The 19,924-nt window shown below is 40.9% G+C and overlaps 1 protein-coding gene and 1 long non-coding RNA gene across 5 annotated transcripts in view; one reads left to right on the forward strand and one right to left on the reverse strand.

Annotated features, from left to right (window-relative positions):
• Nucleotides 1–332: 332 nt before the first annotated feature.
• LOC112811117 (uncharacterized) lies at nt 333–2,502 on the reverse strand. The gene is made up of 2 exons (XR_003204972.2): nt 2,336–2,502; nt 333–717 (listed from the first exon to the last, which is right to left on the reverse strand). It is a non-coding gene; the product is annotated as an uncharacterized lncRNA (long non-coding RNA).
• A 3,886-nt stretch (nt 2,503–6,388) lies between these two features.
• Nucleotides 6,389–19,924, forward strand: part of CAMSAP2 (calmodulin regulated spectrin associated protein family member 2) — a 108,140-nt gene continuing 94,604 nt past the window's right edge. The window contains exon 1 of one of the 4 annotated variants that reach the window (XM_073884601.1): nt 6,389–7,598. In XM_073884601.1, the coding sequence (XP_073740702.1) occupies nt 7,460–7,598 (139 nt within the window). In that variant the 5' untranslated portion in view covers nt 6,389–7,459. The remainder of the gene's footprint in view (nt 7,599–19,924) is intronic. The other 3 variants (XM_073884602.1, XM_025855174.2, XM_025855173.2) reach the window with 3 other exon arrangements.

Consider the following 19,924-nt stretch of genomic DNA (forward strand, 5'->3'; position numbering starts at 1 on the left):
CTGGGGACCACTATAGTATGAAGGAGATCAACTTTTCATTTTTAATTCCCATATAAGCTAGTTAAGTTATATTGATCTGCTTCAAGGCCCTAGAATGTGTGTTAACATGTATTTTTTGTTGCCTGTTAATTCACTGATTCTTTCAACTATTCAACAAATACTTCATGTGGTCTATTATATATTAGGCGCTGAAGGAGATTATAAAGCAAAATAAGATTGTTTCTTCTCTTACGGTGCACAGAAAAAAATTATAATTCAAGACAAAACATACCATAAGAGGGCACAAATGGATCAGGGAAACCTAGAGGAAGGGGGCAGTGGGCAGGCATGGGTGGCATTTGAGGTTTATTATAAGATGACATTTCAATGGCTTATGCTGGTCTGGTGGAGGGCATTATGGAAGATGGTTAATAAAATTACCCAAACCAATAAGCCTCGTGAAGGATTAAATACGTTGACAATCTTGAGAGTAATTTGGCTTGATATGAATTAGAGAGTACTGGGGAAATATGAATAGGCCATTTTGCAGAGGATCTTCAAAGTCAAAACAAATGTTTAAACTACATCTAGGAAGCGAGGCATCACCACCAAGCAGGTGAGTGGAGATGGAAAAACTCCTGAACTTGAAATGAGGAGCCATGAGTTTGAGTGTCAACTCTATTCTTCCCATGAAAGCTTGAGAAATTCTCTTAATCCCTCTGAGCCTCCTTTTTCCATCTGTAAAATGAGATTAAATTCTATGTTACATGATTTATAATTAAATAAAATGCAGTATGTGAAAAGTCTAATACAGTCTTGGATATACAGTTTGAAATCATTAATGTTTGTTGACTGTGAATATTACTGAATCATCAAAATTCAGGTTTAGGAAGATTATTGTGTTAATCTGTGGGTTCAAAAAGAGAAACTAGAGAACAAACTGATGGTCGCCAGGGGAGGGGGGGTGGGGGATGGGCAAAATGGGAGGAGGGCAGTGGTAGGTATAGGCTTCCAGTTATGGAAATGAATAAGTCGCAGGGTTGAAAGGTACAGTATTTGGAATATAGCCAAAGCTATTGTAATAGTGACCTATGGTGACAGATGGTGGCCATACTGTAGTAAGCATAGCATAATTTACAGACTTACTGAATTACTAGGTGGTATATACCTGAAACTAATGTAACATTGTGTGTCAACTGTGCTTCAATAAAAAAAAAGTAAAGAGAGAGACAGAAACTGAGTGGGAGGGAAAGAGGAAATGAGAAATTCATGGGAATAGAAAGGAGTAAATTGAAGTGAGAGATATGTGGACTGCTTGCATGGATGGGATGAAAGAGGAGTGCCCAAGGAAGATGCCACATTTAAGTACGGAATGGTGTCATTTGTAGAATCTGGGAGACTGTGACTAGAAGCCCAGTGAGAGGTCAGGGTGAGGAGATTTTTGATTATTGAATTTGAGGTCCTAGGGCTGTATCTGGGTGGAAATGGGCAGCAGGTTTAGGAAGTTAGGAGAGGAGTCAGAAGCTGAGATATGGATTAGGGAATCCCCTGTATAGGGATGAGAATTGAAGCCATAAAGACACCCTCGTAATGCCAAGAGTGGGAGTATTGAGGCAGGAGGGGACCAAGGACTGAGTTTTGAGTAGCTCCTCTACTGGGTGAGTGAGTAGAAAAGGAGGTTGGAAGGGTAGCAGAGAGGAGATTCGAAAAGTGGGAAAGACCAGGTGTTTCCAGGGGGCCCATGGAACCCAAGAGAGAAAAGGTAGTTTTAAGAACAAAGGGGCGCTCATAAGTGCCTCATGCCCCAGAGGCCAAAGACACAAGAGCAGAAGAGTCAAAACAAGGAGCTCATTAAGGGCTTTTGTGAGAACAGTTTCAGTAGTGTGGTAGGTGCAGAAATCCCACTGACGGAAAGGATCGATGAAGTTAGTTAAAATATATATATTCATTTATATTTTGAATAAGGAAAGATGCTTATGAATCAAAAGCTACCAAAGCATAAAAGGAAAAAATTAGGTCTCTCAACTACTCCTCTGGTTTCTTGTGCATCCCTCCAGGAATATCCAGGGATATGCCGTGAATATATATGCTTTTTAAACACCACACTAAAACATACTGCTCTGCACCTTTCTCTTTTTCCTTTGACCACATGGTGTCCCAGAGATCTCTCCATTTAATGCCTATGTGATCCCTATGTGAAGCATAATTTACTGGATTGGTCCTTTCCTCTACTGATGGACATTTAGGTTTTTTCCATCAAGAAGTTGATAAAAAGAACAAAATCTTCCTGGTTGACTAGGTGATACTCTAAAACTCTAGATCTGGATGACTTAAGTGGTAGGACTCCTGTACTTACCAACAAACTACATCCATCCCCTTCTCTTATTCCAGTTTTGATTTGGTTCCTGCCTTCATGGGAGGATTCCATTTCCTGTTTTGCAGCCTCTTCTAGCCCTTCCACATAATCCCATCATAAGGCTTTCTGGAAATAAAAAAGTAACTCCTGCTCAAAACATTTATATCCTGAACACTAGGCATCTGACTGATTTAGCCTTTAGTTATGATCTCATAAGGTATATAGATGTCAGCCTCCCACTGAAGACTGTTGGTGTTGGAAAGATCTTAGAAGTTGCACAGTCCCACCCCTTTGTTTTATAGCAGTGGAAACCGGAGAACAGTGACATATATTCCCTCAAATCATGTGGCAAAACAGTAATGGAACCCAGTGTTTGTTTTACTCCCAAACCAGTGTTTGACCTCAAACCAGACCTTGGATTGAGTAGGGAATAAATAAAGGAAAAATGTCTTTGGGATCTGGGAAAATATAATGTGGTACCTGGGAACATGAGAGCCTGGTTTCACTTTTCAGTTTAGACTGGTTCACCGTACGACTTCACGAAGTCATGTGTCCTCCCTGTGTTTTAGTTGCTCCAGCTACACATTTGGCCTCCTACCACACAGGCCTTGCAGGAAATGTTGTGAAGGTTGATGAGGTAATCCTTATAAAATTCTGTTAGCTATTCAGATGAAAGCCACAACTGTGTCTAGAACTGATAGAATGTTGGATATGCAGTACGGACTCTTCTATCCCATATTGGTTTATCAGATGCTGTGAATCTTCAGCCAACCAAACAGCTTATTGTCATCAGCTAAGCCTTTTTCCCTCCCTCCCTTTGGTCATTCTTAACCTGGTTGATTCAAAGTTTACTTACTCTAGTTCCCTGAGTTTCAAAATAACACAAGGTCTTCACCATTTACTTAAATCCTCTGTGCCTCGGTTTCTCCATTTGCCAAATGAAGATATGGGGGGGGTTGCGGTGAGGATTGAATACATGTAAAATAGGGCCTGATACATACAAAGTGCTCAATAAGAGTTCACTACTATTAGTGTAACCTTTCGAAAGTAGATGATAGTATATGTAAACATGCGTTCAATTAAAAAAAAAACTGCAGTGCTCAATGCTCAATGGTTTCTTTGTTTCTCTGTTTTTAAGGGAACACACTGAAGATTTCCATAGGTGAAGTAACAAGGCTTCTTGCCTAAGGAGATAGATACATAAAAATGAAGGAGAACTGGGCTGCTCAGGCCCTCGGATCCCTAAGTTTTCTCATTAAAAATTTGCTTCCTCAGCTGTCTTGTTCAATGTTGCATCCTCAGCACCCAGGTGCTCAATCAATATTAGCTAATGAATGAATGAATACATTTATGAATGTTGCCTGATGGATAGTGAGTCTATGCCTGTAGATAAAAAAAATAGAGAAATAGCTGTGTAGTCGTACAAGCTGGCCCAGAGAATCAATGGGTTTCGTTTTTGTTTTTAGTTAAGTCAGATATCTTAAGAAGGTAGTTGAGAGCATTTCTTTTTGACAGTGGTATTCTACAGAGAATCATTTTTAAAAGGAAGGGACCCTGCATTGGGCTCCCTGCTCAGCGGGAGGCCTGCTTCTCCCTCTCCCACTCCCCCTGCTGTGTGCCCTCTCTCACTGTCTCTCTCTCTCTCTGTCAAATAAATAAATAAAATCTTTTAAAAAAAAGATCATTCTGAAGGTGTCACAAAGAACACCCTATTAGAGTGTCTGTCTCTGAAAATGAATCCTTCTTCTTTGTACTCAGGGTGTTTCTCTGTTAATAATAGCCTCCTACTATGACCCCAAGTTTCACAGCCTCCCTGAAAGTAAAAGCTGCTCTTTGTGTAGGCATTTCTTTTTTTTTCCATTCCTAAACACACTCCTCCCCAACTGGGGTCATAGTAATGCCACTGCTACGAAATGCATCACTAGTGAATCAAAGGACAAGTCAGAGCAACTGTCTTTGTTTCCTTCTCTTCCTCATCATGTTTATTTAGGTCGAAATGGTTTTCAATAAAATTCAACAAGCATTTACCCAGCACCCATTGTGAACAAAGCACTGTGCTAGGTCACACATGCAACATAAAGTCAATTAGGCATGGTTTCTGGTCTCGAGAATCTTGTATTGGCTTTCAGATTATTATATGACTGGTGAAATGTTTCAGTATCTCTCTTCAATCTGTCCAGGCTATAGGTTTCTCTTAATTTGACTTGTTGCTCTGGAATTCAGTTGAAGGTGAATTTGAATACTTTGGATTTAACAGAAGTCCTGAAAAAACCCTTCCTGATCCCTCCACTTAGATGTTCTCTCTGCACTTCGTAACTGTTACGGCATTTACCTCTTTTACATTGGATTATATTTATTTATGAACATGACAGCCTCCATAATCTAGGGAGGGAACAGGCATAGGGAAAGGTGCCTGAGAAGGGGAGCCAGAAGACTTGTCCTTGTTTATGAAGGCAGACCCAGGTATTAATCAACCATGAAATCTTGGCCATGCAACTTAATCTCTATGACCCTCAGTCCTGCATCTAGAATTGCAAGATAATAATGCCTATTTCACAGAATGAATATGAAAATTAGGTAGTCATATGAATGTGCTTTGTAAACTATTATCCAGATGTTAATTTTATTATCCCCTATGTGACCTAGCAAAGGGCCTTGCCTCTGAGGGATACTTTCTTAATGTTCATTAAATTATTGAAAAATGACATCAACCAACTTGTGGTCACTCACATTCTTTTCCTGGCCCACGTTGTTTGCAAGACATGTCTGTAGTGCCCTAGTAGGTTCAGGGTGGAGTAATCGTAGGGATTAAACAGGATCAAAAGGGCCTACTTGCTGGTGGGGCTAGGGTCCAATGCCCTTCCCCTCATACTTTCTATGTCTTGCTTTTATCTTAAGGGCAGGTAATATCGGGGAGGCCCTCGTAGTTAAAACATGGGCTTTGGAGTAAGACCATCCTAGGTTCAAACCTTGGATCTGCCAGTTTATTAGTTGTGTGATACAGGGTAATTTTAAAATTTTTCTGAGCTTTTGTTTTCTCATCTGAAAAATGAAGATACATGATTTTTCAATAATTAAAATTAGATAATGTTTTAAATGAGAAATTGTGAGGAATTAGTGAGTTACATTACTTAAATGTTAACTAACAATGACATCCATTCTTAGTCCCTAACGGTTAATTGAGCAACTACTATGGGCTGAGCAGTAAACAGATGCTGGAGATAGACCTTGTCACCAGTAGGAAAGACAGACGAAAGACACACTGATGATACAGTGTGGCAAATGCTATGACAGATATAAGAACCGGGTGCTCTGGGAACAGTAGGGGAACCTATGTGACAGCACTGAGGGATGTGTCAGGAGCTATCTGGGAAGGCTTCTTGCAGGAAGTGATTACTATGAAGTAGGAGTAAGCCAGGTGGACAGAGGTACCATCCTGAGCAAGGACGCAGAGACCTTGTAGAAAACATGCCCTTTTGGGAAAACGGAGAGCGGCTCTGATAAATGAAGCCATACAGGTTTGTAGATACCAGATCATGGTGAGTGGCAGTTTGCTATGTGAAAGAATTTATGCTTTATTTGGAGGAAACGGGGAGGCATCGGTGGATGCGCTCCCTCACTTGGTGGGAGTGCTTAAATGGAGAGCACTGAGTCAAGAAAAGGATTTTGATGTAATGAAATTAATACAGGTTTGGGGCTTCGCAGGTTCTCAGTCCTGGTTAAGCCCCCGCGTGTGACTCAATCAACTCCATCAACTCAATTTATCTCTCTAATTTCAACCATTCTCTCTAATGGTCAACCAGCGGTAACATCTAACCCTTAGAGCCACTTCGAGTTCTAAATAGGCTTTATGCACATCAGCCTCGCAGCAAAGTGTGTGTCCCATAGCAAGCATTTTAATAAACATCAGTTCTCTCTGCTTAACCACTGTGTAGCTGAAATACGAGCGCTGTTGCTAGGCCCTTCTCTCCCCTTCCTCCCTTCCCTTTCCTCTTTCAGCAGTGTAAGCAGCGGCGGCCAAACGCCAGGGACGAGGAGGATGTCCACTCAGGCGAGCACTCCTAAGTGATGATTAAAAAACAGCCGCACCGAAGCCCGGGCGCGGGCGGGGAGCGGGGCTGGGCATGCTCAGAGGGCCGGCCGGGCGGGCGGCAGCGATCTCTGCGGCCGGAGGGAAGCGGGGCGGGGGCGCAGACCGGAGCGGCGCCGGGGCGCATGCTCAGTGCCCGCATCTGCTCACTCCATCCAGTGCGGCAGCCGGAAAACCGCAGCGGCGGCGGCGGCTGACGGGGAGCGACCGAGCCGAGCGGCAGGAGGGGGGAAAAAATACAAGGGCAGAACTGATAAGGACAGGACCGAGAGCGTGGGATTTACGGCCTCTCGCGGGCCGCCGCCTTCGCCGTCCGCAGGGAGGAAGGCCCGGGAGGCGGCGGCCGGAGAAGGAGGAGACGGCGACGGGAGGGGAGCGCAGAGGAGGGGCCGGGCCGCCGGCGGCCTGGGAGCCGCAGTGATTTTGACGTTTTTCTCCGCTCCGTCTCCGGCGGCCCCCGACGGGGCTGCGCTGTGGGGCGGGAGGCGCCCCTGTCCCGCGCGCCCGGCTCGTCCCTTCACCCGCCGGGGCCTGAGGGGGTCTCCCCGCTCCGAGGGAAAGGAAGCGGGAGGCGGGGGCGTGCGGGCACCGCGATGGCGGGGACATTTTCCACAACGTGATTGTTAAAGCCTTCCCCCCCACCTTAAAATTCCGGGCCCTTCCAGCCTCCCCCCCTCCCCCCAAGCCCGTGTGACTAAACGGAGACAAAGGGGAGGCGGCCTCGCTCACACGCGCGCTCGCGGGGCGGGTGGCTCGGCGGGGCGCCGGCGCGGGGCGGGCGGACGGACGGACGGACGGACGGACGCTGCGCCGTCACATTCCTATGCCCGGGAGGAGCGGCGGCGGCTCCCGCGGGAGGCGGCAGGCTCGCGGCGCGGACAGCTGAGCTTCTCCTCCCCCGTCGCCGCCCGGGCGGGCCTCGCCCCGGCCCCGATGGTTTGAGCTCTTCCCTCCTCCCATCCCGACCCCCGCGGCGGCGAGGCCACACCATGTGAAGGTTAGAGCCCGGACATCCCGAGGAGCCGCCGTGAAAGATGGGGGATGCTGCAGACCCCAGGGAGATGAAAAAGACGTTCATTGTTCCAGCCATCAAGCCCTTTGACCACTATGATTTCTCCAGGGCCAAAATCGCCTGCAATCTGGCCTGGCTGGTGGCCAAAGCCTTTGGAACAGGTAAGGGGTGTCTTCCCTTCCCTCTTCCTCCTTAGGATGTACACATGCCGGTTTTTTGTTTCCGATCATGGGATGCCCCTCCGTGTCTTCTCGCACAGGGTGATGATGGGGGACTGGGAAGACAAAAACGAAAGGAGAAATAAAGCAGCTTTGGTCTTAAATCAAGTGCCCTTGGTCAGGTGGGATTTACCCAGATTTCTTTTATTGGATAGCAAACGTGTTTTTTTTTTTTCCAGCAAGCTTATTTTATCATGTTTTTACATAGGGTGGTTTTATTTTGTGGTATTTTCCTCATTGTGTTGCATACATTTACCCCTCAGTCATAACTGTGATTATACCACCAAGAAATTTGAGTTGGTTTCTTTATTATCGGAAGAAGCTGTATGGCACATAGTACTGTATTGATTTTGACATTTGTAATGATGGCTGCTGTTCAGGCTCCCTAGAATGTAAGGTGGCCTGTGTCGAAGTACAGTGTTAATTTTTGTTGTCATTCTTAAAGCCTATATCATCCTTCTGTACACATTCCAGGCTCTATTAAACCATTTATTTAAAACCAATATTTAGCCTGCTGATTGTGGGATGCCATTTTCATTTCCTATTAGTGAGACATACTCCTTTTGCCAAACGTATTTTGGCTTCATAAATTAAGAGAAACAGTGGCTACTGTGGGATTTTTTTTTTTTAAATAGAGTTTTTTTGAGGGCATGTGCTGTTGGCACAGATTGTAGGTGCAGTAGCAATTAAACATTCTCTCCGTTATCCAGTCTTTGCAAAATAACAGGAAAAGGGCCTCCTGTTGTAATTCCTTAGCTGTTGCTTCAGGAGCCCATGTTGTAGAGCTCTGAAAAAATTAGCTTTTCATAGGAAGATGTTGGTGTAAGGAAATTTTGTCTGATAACTTCAAGAATCATTTTGTAAGATTTTGTGTCCTGGTTAATAAATTTTAGATGTGTAAAATATTTGTAGAAAAGTTCCTTAGTATTTGCAGACTTTTCTCCAGATGTTAAATGTAAGGGTTCTTTTGTTTGTTTTGTTTGTTTTTGTGGGAGGAGAATGGCTTATTTCTACTTTGAAGACTGAAAATATGGGAGTTAATCGTTTAATTCATTCCTCTTAAACATCATCCATAACTGAATGTTTTCAGAGCTGCACATGTTAGTTAACTAGCAAATGAATCTCAGTGTTTGGAAAATTATTCGAATTAGTTTGAGGGAAACTTGAACATGATTTTATGTTTATGACAACTTTTATTTAAATTCTTGTACTTTGATATTGAAGTAGAAAGATGTTAAGGTTTTAAAACTGGCATTAGGAATAAGTATAATTAAAACTTATTTTGAGATAATTTACATTTTAAAGATTTATTTGGAACTAAATGTGTGGAGTAACATAGGAGGAAGTGCAAAGGGTCAGTGTATTTTTATTTTCTGGCACCACTGATATCAGCAGTGAGAGTAATAGATGTATTTTGTTTTTAACATAAGCAGCATACTGAAGCTCATATCCATTTGGAGGAGAAATGAAAGCTATTTAAGTATTTAGAAAAGATAGAGGGACATTTACATAATGATCTATGTGGAAAAACAATGTGTACAAAATGGAAGGAAGAGGGAACAACAAAAATATTTTCTTTCCCTCTGAAACTGAGAGGATGCTTACAGTACAAGATGTCAAAATGTTGCCTTTGATCCACAAAGGCTACTAACCAGAAAATGGCCTACTTTCTGGATATGTGTCAGGCAAGTTTGCTAGATTCTGGACCACTTGAGAAACACATATTGAATAAAGAAGGAAGGAAGTGAAAGGAATCTAATATCAATGGAATCTGTCATGCTTTGCATTAAATTGTACATTAGAGATTCACAGCAACTTTGTGCTGTAGGTAGTTTATGCCCCCCATTTTCCCCAGTGCACAGAGAGGTTAAACAACTTTCCTCCTATCATACTTTTAGTAAGGGCAGAGATGAGTTTTCACTTGACTAACTCCCAGGGGTAAGGCATTGGTGGAGGCAGGGCATGCCTACTGTATACTCACTACTTTAAATACATTGCTTCATTTATTCCTGCCGCAACCCTCGAGGTAGATACTGTTCTCATTTTGCAGATGAGGGAACAGGTTCAGAGCTTTTAATTTGTTTAAGATGAAACATCTGGCAAGTGGTGGATTCTGCATGCCAGCTCAGGTCTTTATGACTCTGAAGTCGTTGCTCTTTACACCACTCTGCAGAGTGTGAAAAATGTGCACATAGTACATGTTAGAAGTCTTATTTATTTATTTATTTTCTTTAAAGAGTGGGCAGATCTTTTTTTTTTTTTTAAAGATTTTATTTATTTATTTGAGAGAGAGAGAGAATGAGAGTTAGAAAGCACGAGAGGGAAGAGGGTCAGAGGGAGAAGCAGATTCCCCGCTGAGCAGGAAGCCCGATGTGGGACTCGATCCCGGGACTCCAGGATCATGACCTGAGCCGAAGGCAGTCACTTAACCAACTGAGCCACCCAGGCGCCCCAAGAGTGGGCAGATCTTAACATACTCTCAAATGGTATAGATGAATATTGTTGGTACTTGGTTACATTTGCCTTGGCAACAGTTGGAATGGATAAAAAGATCATACTCAAAATGCAATGAGAACCAAACTTAGAAGACCTTCAGAGGGTAACTTAGTAACAGAACTTAATACATTATTGAGAATGTTAGTTTGTACATTTTATTCTTTAATCAACAACCTTTCAAAAGTTCTGTTCATTCCACAGTTATATGGAGTGAATAGAGAAAAAGTTTCATTTCTTTTGATGTAATAGTCTTCATTTGCTGCAGACACTTAAGCAGCAAGTGTTAATAGAGAACATATTTCAAAGGTATTACCTAATAGTATTCAGTTAATCATTCAAAAAATTAGCCCAACTTTAAGTTGTGATTTACTAAAATCACTTAAAAAAAAGATTTATTTATGTATTTGAGAGAGTTGGAGAGCACGTGCAGCAGAGGAAGGGTCAGAGGGAGAGGAAGGGAGAGAGAATCCCAAGCAGACTCCCTGCTGAGTGCGGGGTTCCATGAAGGGCTTGCTCCCAGGATCCTGAGATCATGACCTGAACCGAAATTGGGAGTCAGAAGTTCAATTGACTGAGCCACCAGGTGCCCCTCTACCTATCACTTTAAATGACTTTCCAACATACACAACTGGCTCATCCAGTTGGGCTTCCGATTCCTGATTTTGGCTCAGGTCATTATCTCAGGGTCCTGGGATCAAGCCCTGCACCTCGGGCTCCCTGCTCAGCAGGCAGTCTGCTTGTCTCCCTTTCCCTCTGTTCTTCCCCCTGTTTGTGGTATGCTTGTACTTTCTCTTAAATAAATAAATCTTAAAAAAAATAAAACGATAGCTAGAAATCAACGATGGGTGTAGAATGAAGTTATTGAACCATACAAAATAAATAAAGCACTAGTATTGCAATACCTAGAAAGCAGATGGAGTGTTTATTCAACGTCTTACGTTGGAAGCTTTGTGTCATGTTCTTCTCATTACACTAAAAATATTCCAAATAGCCCAAATCTTAATAGTTTATGTTGTAGAAGAATGCAGATACAGTTTTGATCAAATGAAGAATAAGTTTGTTTAGATGAATTTTAATAAACAGTGCTCATTACTTGAAGCAAATTGCAAAAGAGGAAGTTAAGCTATGCTTTCTCTACTGTATTTGAACAGCTTAACCCATTTAAGCAATGATATTGCTGGGTTTGCTTTCAGTGTTCTGTTCCTTTAAATCTTTTAGGGAAAATGGTGGGTACAAAACCTCTTTATGACATTTTTTTTAATCTTTTTTTTTAAGATTGTATTTATTTATTTGACAGAGAGAGTAAGAGAGCACAAGTAGGGGGAGCAGTAGAGGGAGAGGGAGAAGCAGGCTCCCTGCCAGGCAGGGAGCCCAATGCGGTGCTAGATCCCAGGACTCTGGGATCGTGACCTGAGCCGAAGGCAGATGCTTAAACATCTGAGCCACTCAGGCGCCCCTCTTTATGAAATTCTTGAATTTGGAGTTCTTAACATGGAATTTAAGGCCCACTTCTTAGTGTTAGTATCATTTCAACTTTATCAACTATTATTCTCCTCTTTTTTTTTTAATCATTCTCCTCTCCATACCATTTACTATTATAAATATACCTTGTGACATTTCTTTGTATGTCTGAAGACATTCTGCTGTCAGAATCCTATGTTAGCTCTGACTTAGGCAAGTGTGAAGGTTGTGATGACAATGGATAGCACTGTGGGTAAGAAAGACTAATAGCAGAGAGGCCAGTTTGGGAAGTTACTGCAGGAGTTCAGGCAAGATATCAAGAAAGGCTTATTGTAGAGTGGAAATGAGAATAAAGCTGCTGGTATTTATCAAGTACTTGCTGTGTATTAAGCACTTTGCATGTCATATCATTTTAGTTCTCATGATAGCCTTAAGAGGTGGAAACTATTAATCATTCTGATATTACTGATGAGGAAAATGAAGCTCAAAGGTTTAGGAACTCATCCAAAGCCACTCAGTTTATGGAGCTGGGCTCTGAACTTGTGAAATCTGAATTTAGTCTATTCTCTTAACCACTATACTATGCGGGTATAAGTGAAATTAATGGAAAAGGGATAAAAGGTAGAAAAAATGTTGCAGAGTTATAATCCCTAGTATTTCTAAATGACTGAATTTGGGGTTCATGGGAAATGATTGAAATAAAAAGATAAAAAGGATGAGGTCACCTGAGGTTTTAAGGAGGATGAGGTTACCTGAGCTTTTGAGATTTAGTGACTGGGAGGATGAATCGCTATGCCATTGGCAGAGATAGAGAAAGCAATGGGAAGTCACCTTTGTTTTTGGAAGCCTTGAACATGATGTATTGGCCAAATATCTAATCTGAAAAATTCAATTAAGTCAATAGCTAAAAATGTAGGTATGGGGTATGATTGGGAAGTTGAGGCTAGAAATAATTTCAGAGTCTTCTGTGCATAAAATGCAACTGAAATTGGAGTAGATGTGAGGGTGACAGAATTTAGGGTAGTGAACACTTAAAATGTTTTGGAGGGAGCACTGGGGAAAAGGAAGCAGAATTAAAGCAATCAGAGACTTAGGAAGGGAATTAAGAAAGTGTAATAATACTGAGGCCCTGGAAGGAAAAATTTCAAGGTGGTGGTCTTATTAACAGTGTCAAATGCTGCAGTTTTTAATTTTATTTTTATTTTTGAAAGGTTTTATTTTATTTTTTTAAGTAATCTCTACACCCAACATGGGGTCAAACTCTCAACCCCAAGACCAAGAGTTGCATGCTCTATCGTGCCAGTTAGGCACCCCTACAGGTTTTTAAACCATGCCATTCTTTTAAGAATTTATGCTCTAGTAATGGAGATGTGATACATGTGTAACTATAGTAGAGTTCAGGAAATATATAAGGGCCATGTAACTGGAACAGTGACATGAAGAAGGAGGGAGAAGTAGCAGAGGCGGAGAGAGGACACTCTCAGCCTCAGTGAACTGTGAAGGAAGACCTCTGAAGTGTAGGTGGTAGTTGGATGACCCTGAAGGGAATCAGGCTGAGTGGAGAGTGCGCCTTGTAGGTGGAGGAGATAGTTTGTGTGCAGGCATGGAGTTTTGAAACTAAGGTAGTGTTAGTGGAACAACATAGACCAGTAGGATTAAAGGAGGTTTATGTAATGAAAAGTGGGAGATCCAGCTTGAAAGGTAAATTGGAACAGAATTGTTGGAAGAGCCAGGTTAAGGAATTTGGCATTTATTTTGTAGATAAATTATTCTAAGCACATTGGATTAAAAAAGAAACTGCTATGACGAATTTATTGAAAACATACTTTGTGCTAAGTATAATTTTGAACATTTTATATTGTTATTTTTTTAATTCGAAGAACAGTCCTATTAAAGTGGATACCATTTTATTTCTTCCATTATACTCTAAAGCAAAGTTTCCCAACCACAGAACTATTGGCTGGCTAATTCTTTGTTTTGGAGGGCCATCCTATGCGTTGTAGGATTTTAGTACCATCCCTGGCCTCTACTCACTGGTTGACAGTAGTATTCTCCACCCTCACTTCCACTCTGGCTGTGACAACCCAAAATGTCTAGACCTTGCCTGTGTCTCCTGGGGGACAAAATGACCCCAACTTGAGAATCATTGCTATAAAGATTATAAGATACACCTGCAATTTAAAAAGGGTTTTTATACATTAAAGTCCAAGTTAATTGTAAGACATCCTGATTTCAGAAGTATTCAAATGGAGGATAAGAATTTAGGAAATTAGGTAGTTTGCTCTTTTTGTTAATGAGGAAACAGAGAGGTTAAGTAACTTGGCTTTATCATCTAGCTTATAAGTGGTGGAACCACAATTGGAGTCTAATCCTTTATGATACTAAAATTTGTATTTTAACCTTTATGTTATATGCTTTCTGTAGTTCATTACAATTTTATAGTATAATACTGGAAGTGAAGGCATAAAAGAATGCATGAAAACCTTTCAAATGTAAGTCTTAAATTTGTTTTGCAAATTTAAAAGTATATTTAATCTTTCTTATATTTGATAAGCTAGTACAGGGATAGAAAATATATTTAGCATTGGTGTGTCATTTCAGAGTCTCCTCCCACTCCCAGTGAATCTAGTTTTCCATGTAGACTAGCTTATGGACCTTTTCTTTAGGTAAATTATAAATAATAATACTTAAATATTACACATTTATTAGTAGTGACAAGCTTTGTGCTTTAGCTGAGATAACAGTTGTTTTCATTTATGACATTCAGCACTTTCCATCCTAAGCCTTACACAGTTTTTCCTTTTTTCTTAAACATTGACTCTTCATCAAAATATTTTAGATTAAAGGCCTATACAGTAGTATCTTTCCAGTTCTTCTACTACTACTTGCTCCCTTTTTTTTTCTGGGGCATTTTCCTGAAATAATCTTTGTTCCCCTACTTGCTGAATAGTCATGATAATCATTTGTACACTTCTCTGAGTTCTTTAGAAGAAAAATAAATTGCAAAGTGTTAGAATTTATCAGTCTCACACTTAGGCTGCCTTTAGATATTCTGCTTCCCATTGTAGAATAGGATTATATTTCTTAGAATAATTTCAAAGAATTCTTTTTATTAAAAATATTTTTCACTACAAACTAGACAAAATAAAGCAGAGACTAGGCATATAGCAATAGAGAAGGCCATTGAGCTCTTTCTGTAATCCTTACAGCTGTACTCTGCTGTGTTATGCCCAGTAAGGTTTATGAAGTATCTCTATCCTATTTTCTTGAGATAAAGAGATGGAATTTCAGTTAACAGAAATAATGCATTCATCTCCCTGCTCCATATTTCACAAACATAGGCTCCTGGGAATGTATTTGTATGATCTTAAAAAGTTATCTCCCTCACACCATTTTCTCTCTCTAAAATAGGAATTGCATGCAGATTCTAAGTACTTTAGGCTCTTGGAATAAAAGACATTTGATGAAACTTTTGAAATATTTCAAAAGACATCTGTCCTCAGCAAATATAAGTTTCAAAGTACACTTAACCATTGAACAACATGGATTTGAACTGCATGGATCCATGTATACATGTATTTTTTTTTCCAAGAAATATATTGTAACATTTTTTTGAGGTTTGTGATAATTTGAAAAAACTTGTAGATGAACGGTGTAGCCTGGAAATACTGAAAAAAATTAAGAAAACTTAGGTATTATTGTGAGAATATAGTATATAATAAATATAACATGCAAAATGTGTTATCCACTGTTTATGTTATCAGTAAGGCTTCTGGTTGACAGTAGGCTATTAGTAGTAAGATTTTTGGGGAGTCAGAAGTTATATGCAGATTTTGAACTGCATGGAGTGGGGTGGAGTTGGTACTCCTAACCCCCTGGGTTTTTTGAGAGTCACCTGTGGATGGTTTCATTTTTTTTGCTGGCATTTTCTGCTACTCTCAAGATTCTCTTTTTCAGCCGTCTTCTCGTTTTCCCTTCTCTTTTTTGATGACATTCAAATAAAGGGGTTGCTGACCTTGTTAATTTTTCTCTTAATTCATAAGTTTTGTAGAACTTTGTAATGTAACAGATTTTGAAACAGCCAGAAATACTGTCTTTTTTTTAGCCACCTCCATTTTTTTTTACATAGATACTAGAAATTGTGATTATAAGATCTTGAAAATTTACTTTTTGACACAAAAATATTTTTTGAGTAGGTGAGACAGGCACAGATTGAAAACTCAAAAGGTATATAAGGACAGATGTAGTGAAAAGTCTCCTTCCCATCTGGACCCAGAGCTGCTCAGTTTGTTTTAAGCTAGGTGACATCATCGGAAGTCTGTCTTTGAAAAGCTCTCTTGAGGGAGTACATTAAAAATGATTAAATCAGGGGGAGGGGGCTGGGTGGCTCAGTTGGTTAAGCAGTCCGACTCTTGGTTTCAGCTCAGGGTCGCGGAGATCAAGCCTAAGATTCTCTCTCTCCCTCTTCCTCTGCCCTCCACCGCACCTCCATGCTATCTCACTCTTCTTTTTTTTTTTTAAGACTTTATTCATTTGTAAGAGAGAGAGAAAGAGCACAAGCAGGGGGAATGGCAGGCAGAGGGAGAAGCAGGCTCTCCGCTAAGCAAGGAGCCCCATGTGGGACTCGATTCCAGGACTCTGGGATCATGACCTGAGCCGAAGGCAGAAGCTCAACTGACTGAGCCACCCAGGCGTCCCTCTCTCTCTCTCTCTCTTAAAAATAAATTAGAAAGGTAAATTTTATGTTATGTGTATTTTACCACATTAAAAAAAAAGGATCTCTTGGAAGTAGAAAATGTATTGGAGACCAAGAGTTACAAGGAGGGAGATAATTAGGAAGCTATAGTCCAGGTGGGAGATGATGACACCTTGAATTTGAATGGTAGCACTGGATATGGAAAGAAGTAGATGAATGTAAAAGATAAGACTTGGTGATTGATTGGACATGTGGAAGCAAAGATGAGATTGTGGGGAGTGTTAAGGTTGCTTCTGTTTACTGAGAAAGGGAACAATGGAAGAGAGATTGTGTGTGAGAGAACAGCATTGAATTTGAGGAATGTTGTGGTGTGTGTGTTAGGCCCTTGAAAATTCATATGTGGGGGATGCCTGGGTGGCTCAGTTGGTTAAGCATCTGCCTTCAGCTTCGGTCATGGTCCCAGGGTCCTGGGATCAAGCCCCACATCGGGCTCCCTGCTCAGTGGGGAGCCTGTTTCTCTCTCTCCCTCTGCTCCTCCCCTTACTTGTTTTCTCTCTCTAATAAATAAAATCTTTTTTAAAAAAAGAAAACTTGTATGTGGAATTTAGAAGACCTCTGGGATGAGACACATAAGTGGCTGTAAAAGAAGTACCTGCCAGTCACTTTGAGGGAATGTATAGAGGAGAGAGAAGGGGACCCAAGACAGGAGAGCCAGCAAAGGAGCAAGACAGAGAGTGGCCAGAGATGATGAAAGCAAAGCAAGTCAGGTGAGTGTAGAATCTCAGGCATAGAGAAGAGAACATTGAGGTGGAGGAGAATAAGGTACAGCTGAGACAGATTAAGTAGGAAGTCTCATAAAATTCTGTCAGATTTAGCAATGATGAAATTATTGATGACATGGCCAAAAACATGTTGAGGGGAATGTAGAGGCAGAACCATAACCAGAGTAGGTTGAAAGTTAATGGGAGATCATGTCAAAGTATCTTTACTTCTAGTAACAGAAAATCCATCTCAAATTGGCTTATAGAACAAAGGATTTATTGGCTTACATAACTGAAAAAGTTCTGAGGTAGGATGAGCTTTTGATCTGATTCGATCAAGGATCCAGTTGCATTTCTTTGTGATTCCCTTACCTGTGCTCTTCCTCACGTGTGAGTTTCATTCTCCCACTGTCTTCTCTCACAGAAGCAAATGGCTGTAGTAGGTCCAGGCCTCACATCCACGTATCACAGTATTCAGAACTCTTTCCTAATCACTGAATGAAAGTTCTGTACTCTTCTCTTTTTTCTTTCTCTCTCTTTTTTTAAAGATTTTATTTATTTATTTGACAGAGAGAGACACAGCGAGAGAGGGAACACAAGCAGGGAGAGTGGGAGAGGGAGAAGCAGGCTTCCCGGAGCAGGGAGCCCGATGCGGGGCTCGATCCCAGGACCCTGGGATCATGACCTGAGCTGAAGGCAGCCGCTTAACACTGAGCCACCCAGGCACCTTTTTTTCTTTCTCTTTAAACAAACAAAGTCATTTGATTTTAGAAAATACCAAATATGTGCAGTGACAATAAACTTTCATGTACTCTTCACCCAGCCTCCATGACCATCACCTCATAGCCAATCCTGATTTATCAGTTACACTGGTTTTTTTCTGGCCACACTGATTATTTGAAGCAAATCCCAGACATTGTATCATTTCATCTATAAATATATTAGTATATATCTCCAAAAGTCAGGAACTCTCTTTTTAAACATAACCATGGTACTTGCCATCATCACAGACTGTCACGAGCACTCTGTATCATTATTAGGATTTCTCTGATTGTCTCATAAATTTTTGTTTTTATTTATTATTATTTTTTTTTGCAGTTCATTTGTTCCAGTCAGTATCCAAATAAGGGTAAAATTTTGTAATTGGTTGATATGTCTTAAGTTTTTTTTTTAATATATAGTCTCCTCCTCCATCTCATTTTGTTTTGCTTGCATTTATTTACTGGAGGAACCTGAGTATTTGTCCTTTAAAATTTCCTGCAGTCTGGATCTCTGTGGTATTGTTTAACAGGTTTCTTATAAATTGGCAGTTAGATCTAGAGAATTATATAGATTCAAGTTTATTTACTTATTTTTTGGCATACTTCACAGGTGGTGCATATTTCTGCCAGGAGGCCCTTAGTGTCTATTTATCTCTCTTACTATCATGATTTCATTTATTAGCTGGAAAGCTCCTTTAAAAGGAAACTTCTCTTTGTTCAGTATATGGTTGTCTTCTGTGGAAAATTACCTTAATGAATGGTAGCCTCCAAGTATACTACCAGGCAAACTCCAGAGGTCACAGAAAAGAAGGGCTCACAGACCAAATTAAAGTGCTTAAATCATATGGTTTGTTAAATCACTTTACCGTGAGAAGCAAGGAGAAAGAGATGAGGTAAGTTAACACATTTAAGATAGAGTGCAAGTAGGGAGAACCATGCTCCCTGAATCCTGCAATGTACAGTGTTTATGTGTCCATCTCTTTCTGCTTGCTGCATTAGCCTTCCCTAATGATGATGGTGTGGTCACAAGGACCAGAGTTGAAGTTTGAACAAGGAGCCCCATAGTGACACATAGGCCAGTGATACACACTTGCTCTATCACAGAGACAGAGGGAATAAGCATGCCTGCCACAGCTGTAGCTTACCAAGAAGCCTGATGAATAGCCATGGGTTTTGTGTTACCTAGAGGACAAATAGGCCAGAATGGGTGTCACCAGTGGGTGGCCAAATTAAGGACTCACAGATTTTAAGTATTCATGTATATTTAGTGTTCATTACCTCTTGTTTGTTTAGTCTCGTGCATATTTACTATATCGTGAATATTGAGAACCTTATATATATTTCATGAATATATCATGAATATTAAGTGCCTAGATACCTCATGAATATTAGGTATCTTTTGGGTTTTTTTCATCCCTTTTTTGTTTAACATACACATTACTAACCACTGATCTTTATTTAACACATTCTTTGAATTCTGTGTTTAACAAACTTCTTGCTTACTAGTACTTATCTACACTTTCACCTATGTTTTACAAACCACAAACTTATTCTTTTATAATTGAATAGACTAGAAAGTAAAAGTACATTACAGTGAGGTACGGGGCAGGAAGAACAAATGCTATGTTGTTCCCTTCATTGGGGAGGGGAATTGCACCAAACTGAGTGGATGACTGGCCCCCAAGAAACTGAAAGGGTAAAGAATGGGGAGAAAGAACATTCTGAATAGTGACCAGAATGTACAAAGGCAAAGGTTCTGTATTGGAAGGGTGTGTGATTGTTAGGAACTGAACGTGGCTAGCAGGGGTGTCTAATACAAGGTGGTGGGTAGGGACAGGATCATTTCTTCCTTCTAAGGTCAGAGGGAGGGTTTTAATTCTTTTGTTTTTAAAGATATTATTTATTTATTAGAGAGCACAAGCCGGGGGAGGGGCAGAGGGAGAGGGAGAAGCAGACTCTGAGCATGGAGCCTGATATGGAGCTCGATCCCAGGACCCTGGGATCGTGACCTAAACCGAAGGCAGATGCTTAACCCAGGCGCCCCGAGGATCCTTAAAGGTGCTGAAAGTCATTGAAAACCCTAGGGTTGGGGCG

The sequence above is a fragment of the Callorhinus ursinus genome, unplaced genomic scaffold, assembly GCF_003265705.2.
Source record: "Callorhinus ursinus isolate GAN/ISIS: 27379988/994484 unplaced genomic scaffold, GSC_fseal_2.0 scaffold57, whole genome shotgun sequence".
In the NCBI taxonomy this organism is placed as follows: Eukaryota; Metazoa; Chordata; class Mammalia; order Carnivora; family Otariidae; genus Callorhinus; species Callorhinus ursinus.